Here is a 9,410-nt window from a genome sequence, read left to right as displayed (position 1 = left end):
GCTTGATGCAAGCGCGCTTGCCCCCACGCTGCAGTCAACGAACCAGGCTGCGTGAAGTTGACCACGCCTGGGCCAGCCACCCCAACGCTGGTTCTGCCTACCTCCAGCATGCGCTGCAGGCAGTGGTCCTCGCCGCCGAAAAAGTCGGCCTCCCGCGTGCAGTAGTTTGGTCCCACGCAGAGCGTGTCGATGTCGGCGCCTGGGAGGGTGGGATTGGGCGCGGCGCGATGAGGGTCGTTGTGGGGGGGTGGGGGCGTCCTGCAGGCGTGGCTGCGCTACCATGCATGACGTGTCTCGAGTGCCAGGTTGCTCCAGCTACAGGACAAAGCGTTATTGTCCTATCAGTTCATTCGTGCTGCTTCGCATAGCATGACGCCCCGCGCAGCCCCAAAGGCAGCGAGCATCAGGTGCAGCGCAGTAGGAGTGACCGCGCGCCTCCGCTCCCCGCACCTGGGCCGTGCACGCCCAGCCGGTAGGACCCAAAGGTAAAGATTGTGGCATTGGCCTCTGCTCCATACGTGTCTGTCAGCCCCTTTCGCGCTGTGACGCCGCGGACCCAGTCCTTCACGATTGCGTCTAGCTTGCCCAGTACCTCTTCGCGCAAGCTCGACTCCGCAGCATCCTCGTAGAGATTGCAAGACCTCAAAAACTGCGCACGTATTTCCGCAGGGGAAGGCAGTGCTCAGATCGGACTCTGCCGTGCGCCATCAGTGCACCTCTGACGTCGCCCAGTATACTATCGTGCTCTCACCTGCTCTAGATGCTCGCTTTGCTTCAGATCAAGCGCAGTAGGAGGCACAAAGGAGATGGGCCTGTTGAAAGCCATTCCTTGTGCTAGCTGATGCTCATTCTACAAGTGTATTATAAACGAACAAGATCATGTTGCAACGCTGATGTTGCTGCCCGTTTGCACAAGCAATCCACGGCAGCGGTGTGCATCGCTGCAGCACAGCAGGCAGCCATGCCCAACCACGCTGGTGACTCCTTCAATGCGGCGATGCATTCTGGTTTGCAGAGCCGTATATGTTAGAGTACATAGGTGCACAAATCTTGTGATGGATCGAATCCAGGCTGCACCAATGGCTGGGTAGTGATGAACGCCTGCTGACCGCGGAGACCGTGCGCAGAAAGTTGGACCCACGCACAGACCCTTTTACAAGTCCACGAGCAAGCACACACCTGCGAGAGGACGGAAGATGTGACCAACTGTATTCAATAACATGCACTGTGTGTAATAACATGCATGACAATGTGATCCAGCAAAAACTGCTGCTGCAGGCGGGCGAACCTGCGGCTCGCCTGCCAGGCACAGTGTGCCTTGTGAAGGCCCCAGGGCCAAGCAGTGCCAGGCATGTCTCCTGGATGTGCGCCGTGCGCCTTACTCATTGCCTCACATCTACACCGTCAGCTTTCATCTCTTTGTCACGCGCCTGTGCTTGTTGGTATTTGGCGCCGCCGCCGTCTCCAGGCAGCTGTTGCGGTGACCCCTTGATGTTGCTGATGCTCGCTTCTACATACCGGTAGTGGCGAAAAGAGGGTAGCTGGTCCAAATGATGGTAACATAAAATTCCAAAGCTTACTCCAGCAAAAGGTGTGCATGCAGGAGGCTTGCTTTGGCCACAGGTTAACCAGCTGTTTACTTGACCAACTGACCGCGCCGTCCAGGCCATGCTACAACACACAGACGCATTCGCCACTCAGCAGCCGCCTCCGCCAGACCGTGGGAAGTGTAGCAGGTTATATTGGCTCAGTATTTCAGAAGGAAACGCAAAAATCTCCCCATTAAAACTTCTCGAATGTACTCAGTGCAGTGGCCCTTCGCTCTCAAGGGCCAGATGATGTCATGTTGACATCATCATTGATAAGAAGAATCCGGGCTCCACGGATAACCCCACCGGGCAGTCCAGTCGAGTGCGTGGCCCAGGGGGTACCGGCCAAAGAGCTCAAACTGCACAGACACCGGCGGCCTTGAGGCCGCCACAATCTGCGAGCAGCGGCCCCAAATGCGCGCATCTACGCCCGAGGTTGGAAGCTGCACCACAAACGACCGCAGCGCACGCCCCGCAAACCGCGCCGGCATCTCCAGCAACGGGCTCGCGAGGCCCTCCAAGCCCTCCATTTTGACACATGTTGGTTCATCCGCCTTGATCTGCACGCGCTCTAGGCTGTCAAACAGCACCAGGCTCCTCGCCGCGCGCCGCCCCTCGTCTGCACTCTCTGGCATGACGCAGCCCCGCTGCTCGAGACGCTTGAGCGTAGGCCCCAACGCATCAGCAAGCAGCGGCAGCGCGGCGCTCAGCAGGATGGGCCAGCAGCCGTCATAAACAAAGCTCGCGAGCGCAGGGGGCATGACGAGCGCGTGCCAATGCAGCACAGACGCCCGGCGCAGCAGGGCGCCTTGGGTGCATCGGTTATAGGGCAAGCGGGAGCTGTTGCCCGATGTGAGCGTCAGCGCAGTCACGGACGCCAGCGCTCGCATGGAGTTGCACTCGCTGGGGCACCGCTCGTTGAAAAGCATGCCGCCGATTTCGACGTCTTGCAGGAATGCATGGTGGGCCGCCAAGCCTTGAAGCGTGTGGTCGCTTGGCGGGGACCCCAGCGCCAGCTTCCGCAGGCGCGGTGCAAGGCGGAATAGCCCCATGCCGTCATCGCCGACGCCGTCGGCGTTCGGGGGGCAGACCAGCGCATCCACGCGGAGTTCGGTGAGCTCTGAGAAGCAAGGGAGGTCGCCGTGGATGACAAACGTCCCCGCCTCGGACGCGTCCATGCTCATGAGGCCGGGCAGGGCCGCCGCGACCTCCGAGAGCGGCGGGGCGTCGATGGACAGGCACGCTCGCGAGCTGCGCAGACATGCACGGAGAGAGATGGCAAGGGCCACATTAGGCAAAATCGCCGAGGCTGGGCTTAGCAAGTAGCTTCGAGTTGAAGTCTGGCAGTTGCACCTTTGCATGCATGTCCCGACACCACATTTGCCTGTCCTTGAGCTGCTGCAGCGCTAATCACCCCTTATCACTCGCTCCGTGACCGCAAGCAAATGCAAGCCGGCAATAGATGCTCAATTCCTGTCCCAATCTAGCCACCCACCAAATCTCAAGCCGAGTTACTGCTGCCAAGATGCAGCCCGCGAAAGTGCACATTCACTCCTGATCGCGAGTCGACAGCCGCAACTCCTGCAGCGTCTCCTTGCACCCGGCAAGAGCGCTGCCAAGGTTCAGGCGGTACACATTTGGGTCCTGCTGTACCGAGGGTTCCAGGTGCCCGTCGCTCACTATGTCGAGATCGAGGCGCGTCAGCGCGGTCATGCCGCTCACCGCCTCGGCCAAGGAGCCGCCGAGCGCCCCGGGCAGGCCGCCGCCGCCCCGGCGGCCGGCGGCGAGCGTGACCGCGAGAGACCGCAGATTGGCAAAGGAGGCCAGCAGGCGCGCGGCGCCGGGGACCAGCGGGATGCAACCTGGGCGGCCATTGACCAGGTCAAGGTGTTGCAGGGTGCCGGCCACTGGCAGCAGAGGCACCAGAACGCCGCTGTGCGAGCAGGCGGCACGGATGCCGGATACGTGTGCGAGGCGCGGGCAGACACGCGCCAGCTGCTGCATGAGGGCGATGAAGACGTAACCATCTGCGTGCACCTCGACGCTTGTGACGCCCGCCCAGGCGCCCGCGGGCAGGGAGTTGAATGCGGACACGAACGCAGCGACGCGACCGGACATGGCATCCCCATCGTCGTCCGACGAGCTCGGAAAGTCGTACGAGTCGTCTGACGTGCATGGCGAGCGTTTGGAAGCCCTAATGATGACGTGCTCCGCGGCAGGGAAGCGCGCCCTGGAGGGGGCAGCCATGTGGTCAGCGTTTCGGACGCCATGCGTCGTTGCGCATGCAGTACTGATGCACGGCTTTAGTGGAGGAGCGGGCCCGGCGCAGCCTCAAACCCCACCTCAGTTGCGGCAGGTGCGATAGGCGCAGGCCCTGGATGTCACGGCTGCTCGTGGCGTTGATGGTGACGGCGGGGAGCTGGCGGTCGATCGCGGCGCAGAGGACTGGGTGTGCGCGGCGCGCGTTTGCGGCGGCGCAGCCCAAGCTCGATGCCACCGCCTCCAGCGCTGGCTGAGGCAGATCAAGGAGCCGTGATGACGATCCCGATCGGGCCTGCATCGTATAATCAGAGCTTTCGTGCCTTTTGACCAGATCACGTGGGGCGGGATCTCACAGACGTGTCAACTTGCATACGGGATCACTTCTTGTGAGTTATACTGCGATCTGATCTTTGTTTTGATGGGCTTCTGTAGCACATGAGATGTATCATAGAACACGTAGGCTAGCCGTCGTCGTTGCAATCCTTCGCATCCATGGGAGCATGATTCATAGTTGTATACAGGATTCTAAGGCTCTCTGTAAGCGTTGCAGACGCTGCTGCCGCGCCATCGACAGCTCGGCCACTTCAGCACCTCCCCACGTGCATGTGGATGGGCTGCGGCTCATGCGTGGGCAGCAGGCCCAGAGAGCCCATGCAAGCAGTGGCTGCGCCTCACGAACACAACCATGTGGGGGCACACAAAACCCATCGGTAATTCACAGTTACTGACACATTCCGTGCGCGCTGTCAAGGAGTCAAGGCGTGCCTTCCATCATCCCTTCACAAACTGTGATGAATTGATCCAACACCGCAACACCGCAACCAAGCTCCGTACCCATCAACACGAAAGTGTTCAATCATTTGCGCTTGTAACAGTGACCGTGTGACTTTCATGGTGGTTAGAGACATGCATACATCGCTATATCTGCAACTGCCGACGACCGCGCGCCCCCCCCCCACACCCACACACGCACGCGCGCGGGCACATGCCCCGCCGCAGTTGCCAGCAGGAACTCTGTGTTTCGTTGGGCAACAAACACGCGATGCATTTACATTACATGTGCACATGTTTCAAGACTTGGCGTGTGGTGGTTGCCCCTCGCTTTCTAGGGTCATTCATCCGTCAAATATGTCAATCTCATCACCAGACGCGTAGGTCTCTTGTCCACCCGCTGGTGGCGTGCCAGCCACGCCATCCACCCAAAAAAAGTGCAGAATAGAGGCTCGCTACCTGTCAAATAGCTCAAACTGCACAGAGAGTGGCGGCTGCGAGGCGGCCACCAATTCCATGCAGCGGCTCCAAGCCGCCGCGTCCAAACGCACGGCCGGCAGGTGCACGCACACTGCCCTCAGCGCCGGGCCCAGCCACCGCGGCGTCGCGCCGGGCACCGGCGCCTCCGCCATGGGGGCTGTTAGGCCCTCCAACCCCTCCAGGACAATGGCCTCGTCAAAAGCTGCTTTAATCGTCAGCCGCTGGAGACGCTCGAACAAAACTAAACTCCTGCTGGCGCGGCACCCCTCGCTGGCGCTCCGCGGCATGATGCACCCGTGCAGCTCGAACCGCCTGAGCGTCTGCCCGAGGGCGTCGGCAAGCAGCGGCAGCGTCGCGCACAGCAGCACGGGGCAGCAGCCGGCGTAAACAAAGCTCGCAAGCGCAGGGGGCATGACGAGCGCGTGCCAATGCAGCACCGAGGACCGCCGCAGCACTATTCCTTTGTCGTATTGTTCGTACGGCAGGACAAAGCTGCGGCCGCGGGTGAGCTTCAGCGCAGTCACGCATTTGAGTGATTGCATGGACTCGCAGTCGCTGGGGCTTTGCTCGCGCAAGTCCATGCCGCTGACCTCCAAGTCGCGCAGTCCCGCATGGGCGGCTGCCAAGCCCAGCAGAGGAACGTCGCGCGCGAGAGACGAGAGCGCCAGCTTGCTGAGGCGCGGCGCGAGGCGGGAGAGCAGCTGGCCGTCGCCGTCGCCGGGGGCATATCCGAAGGAACTTATGCGGAGCTCCGTGAGCTGTGTGAAGCAAGGCAGGTCGCCGCAGATGACAAACCTCCCCGCCTGGGTTGCGTCCAGGCTTATCAGCCCGGGCAGCGCTGCCGCGGCCTCCGAGAGCGGCGGTTCGCCGACGCACACGCTTGCATGTGTGCTGCGCAGGTTTTTGGGGAGGATGTGCGCGAGCCATATATATTAGGGTGAATGTGAGTTGCCTGTGCAAATCAATCGTGGTGATTGCATCATGAGCTTGACGTGCTCACCCCTACCCATTCGCGACCCTTCGCACGCCACCAAAACAATCACGTAATTGGCTGCCACCCACCACAACTCGAGCCTCGTGACTGCCGCCATCATGCAGCCAGCAAAAGTGTACGCCCATCTTCCACAAATGTCGGCTGTCAGCCGCAGCTCGCGTAGCGTGTCCTTGCATCCAGCCAGAGCGCTGCCAAGGTTGAGACGGCATTGCTCCGGGTAGTGCGGCACCAGGTCGGCAGGCGCCTCAATTTCCGACAAATGCAGATCGAGGCGCGTCAGCGCGGTCATGCCGCGCACCGCCTCGGCCAGGCACCCGCCGAGCGCCGGGGGCGGGCCGCCGGTGGTGGCCGCGACTGCGACTGCAAGCGAGCGCAGCGCCGAGAACGAGGCCAGCAGGGGTGCCACGCTGGGGGCCAGCGCGATGGGATTCCCGAAGCCCTGAATGAGGTCGAGGTGGTGCAGGGTGCTGGCCAGCGGCAGCAGTGGCATGACCAGCTCGCCCGTCGATTCCGCGGCATAATCGCCCACGACGCGATGGAGGCCAGGGCCACAGATGCGCGCCAGCTGCTGCACCAATGGGTACATGACTATCTGGTCCACAAATGCCTTGACAACCGTGATGCCCGCCCAGGCGCGGGTGGGCATCGCGTGGAAGGCTGACAGGATGGCGGCAATCTCGTCACCGCTGGGGTCGATTTCGCGGTAGGCGGTCACGTGCTCTCCAATGTCATCCAAAACGGGTGACGTGCGCTTCCACACCATGATGGTGATGCTCGTGGCGGATGGAAAGCGCGCTCTGGATCAGAAGAAGCAGGGGAGCTCATCAAATCGGGATGAGTCGGGGACGTGCAGCGGCGCTGCACACGAAGTGGGGTTGCACAGGGGTGGTTGTGCAGGCCAAGCCCAGCCTTACTTGACCCCCACAAACCTGAGAAGCGGCAGTTGAGACAAGGGCAGACCCCTGGCTTTTTGATAATGGCTGCTGGTGGCGTTGACTGTGATGGCGGGGAGCTGGCGGTCGATCGCGGCGCAGAGGATAGGGTGCGCCAGGCGCGCGCTCGCACTCGTGGCTGCGCAGCCGAGCCTCGACATGACGGCCTCCAGCGCCGCTTGCGGCAGTTCCAGGATCCATCCCGACGTGTGGCGTCGAGCATCCATCATGTAAGGCGAGCTGTGTGGATCTTTGTTCTTTGACCAGATCGCGCTTTTCAGAACACAAAGTACGAGGCAGATACGTGTGAAACACCTTCTGAGTACAGCTTTCAACATGAATTGATACCGCGGTGCTGTCACCGTAGTACCGGTACCTCCAGCACCGATACCGATACAGTACGACCTGGGGTCTGGAGGTCCCAAGATAACAGGTATCAAAACGTCGAAAAAACGAAGGGTGGGACCTGATCAAATGTAATATCGGTACAACGTCTCTCACTGGAAAGTCCTGAAACCAGCGGCACCAGCAGCGGGGGCTCAAGAAACCATGTGGTGTGTCTGTCGTCGTACAGCCGCTGCCTTTGCCGCCCCCAATACCGCATCACTGCAGCGGGGCTCGTCCTCTAGCTTGGGGAGCTAGCCTTATGCATCCCAGCAGCACATACGCATGCCGCATTTGAGGCATTGCGGGGTGTGGAGCATACATCATGCTGGCCCACATGTGGGTGGGTTGTACGACTGTGGATGACTTGCAGCAGCAAAGAATCCATTGTTTGATTTCTCACCACAAACATGCAGAGCTGGCCGATGTGCTACAATAGTCAACACACTTCCATGTGAGAACGCAATGAGTAGCACCACCCTTGATCTTTTGCATGCGTTCAGCTAGGCATGTTGACCACGGGAGGCCCCCACGCAGCTTGCCTGCGGACGCCCAGCGTGTTGCTGGCTGCTGCCCTCGCCACTTTGCTGCAATGTGTGCACTGTGCTTCAAATGCCACGGGCGCCGAGCACACCACCTTACAAAAAGGGCGGGACGCCTTAAGGTTTGAGGTTTCCAGCTCTAAGGCTCCACCCTGTTGCTACCTGCAAGCGCACGCAACCCAGCAGCTGCTAGCAGGGACTGGCGGTTGGCATGGCAGTAGCCCCCGCGGTCGGCATCGGCCACGAGCGGTGTCAAGCAGGTGCAAAGCTTGGTTGTTGAGAGTTTGCTGCATAAGAGAAATCACCGAGATTGCTGCATACTTAGACCTGTCAAACGTCTCAGCCACCACTGCTGGCACCACCGTGCTGCTGGAGTGTATGTGCGCTCACTGCATGTGAAGCGGTTCAGCGGTGTCAGCGCAGTGATGTCACTCAGTTCTGTGATGTCTGCCAGAGGGGCCTTCCATGCATTATTGTCCATAAACATGAGATAAACCAACTATAACTGCATCTGGCGAGGGTGGGGCTGCGTCTGAGCTGCCAGATCGATTATTTTCGATCTGCGCAACGGCTTCACCGACTTTGTTGCTCAAATCAGTTGGATTCATCAATAACTTATCAACCAACATATCTTGTCAGCGGCTGCAGCGCTGCGTGTCCTTCCGTTTACAACCAAAAAGCCGTCGCACCCTGCGTCTCCCGCCATCAGACAGACGATCCGTCCGTTCAATAGGTATAGCATGATGCAACAACGTAGCCAGCAGTGCAGAGGGGAGGGCGGCACCAGTGCGACGCCGAGCGTGAGGCGCGCCAGTATCGCGGCGCCATGCCGGCCGCAGCCGCAGCCTGCGCAGCGGCACACCCAGCGGGACCAGCAGCAGTTGCGGCGGCAGCGCGCCACCCCCCTGCCCGGCGCGCCGCGGCGCCGCGCGTCGGTGGCGGTCAGCGCGATCCACATCGACCGCAGGCAGCACCTGGAGAACTCGTGGCGGCGCCAGGCGGAGCGCGAGACGCTGCTGCAGCAGACGCCGCGGCAGGGGGAGGTCCTGGAGGTGGGTTGCAGGTTGCATGATCCACACACCCGCGCCGCTTTCACGCACCCTGCAAGACCGCGCGGCCGCTGATCGGTCGGGGCGTGCCCATGCGTGCTAAAAGTACCCTGCATTACTGGCTGCAACCCCTGCCTCAACGTGGGTGCTCCACCAAAGCCAGCGTCGCCGCATGTTGACCACCCCGTTCGAATTCGGATTTCAAATCGATAGATCCGTGATCTGGAGCATCTCGAGTCAGTGCTTGAGAAGGTGGGCAGCCAGCTGCTGGTGGTCTTCCTCTACACCAACTCCTGCGGCGCCTGCAAGGCGGCCCACAAGCGCCTCGAGGCGCTCTGCTCAGAGGTGCGTCTTGCCTGCATCAACGGCCGAATCGCATCCTTTAAAGCTTTTGCAGCAGCGAGGGG

General features: G+C 60.9%; 2 protein-coding genes across 2 annotated transcripts; one reads left to right on the top strand and one right to left on the bottom strand.

Moving 5' to 3' along the window:
• Nucleotides 1-3,141: 3,141 nt before the first annotated feature.
• Nucleotides 3,142-6,859, bottom strand: MNEG_9110 (hypothetical protein; the record flags this gene model as incomplete). The annotated part of the gene is made up of 3 exons (XM_014042419.1): nucleotides 3,142-3,819; nucleotides 3,932-4,034; nucleotides 6,229-6,859. Coding segments are annotated over 3 exons (1,412 nt in total), but the record flags the coding sequence as incomplete, so codon positions are not given.
• A 1,838-nt stretch (nucleotides 6,860-8,697) lies between these two features.
• MNEG_9109 (hypothetical protein) lies at nucleotides 8,698-9,006 on the top strand (the record flags this gene model as incomplete). The annotated part of the gene is made up of 1 exon (XM_014042418.1): nucleotides 8,698-9,006. A coding segment is annotated over one exon (309 nt), but the record flags the coding sequence as incomplete, so codon positions are not given.
• Nucleotides 9,007-9,410: the final 404 nt, after the last annotated feature.

This window comes from Monoraphidium neglectum (genome assembly GCF_000611645.1).
Source record: "Monoraphidium neglectum strain SAG 48.87 unplaced genomic scaffold scaffold01823, whole genome shotgun sequence".
Lineage (NCBI taxonomy): Eukaryota > Viridiplantae > Chlorophyta > Chlorophyceae > Sphaeropleales > Selenastraceae > Monoraphidium > Monoraphidium neglectum.
This window is presented reverse-complemented; position numbering and strand designations above follow the sequence as displayed.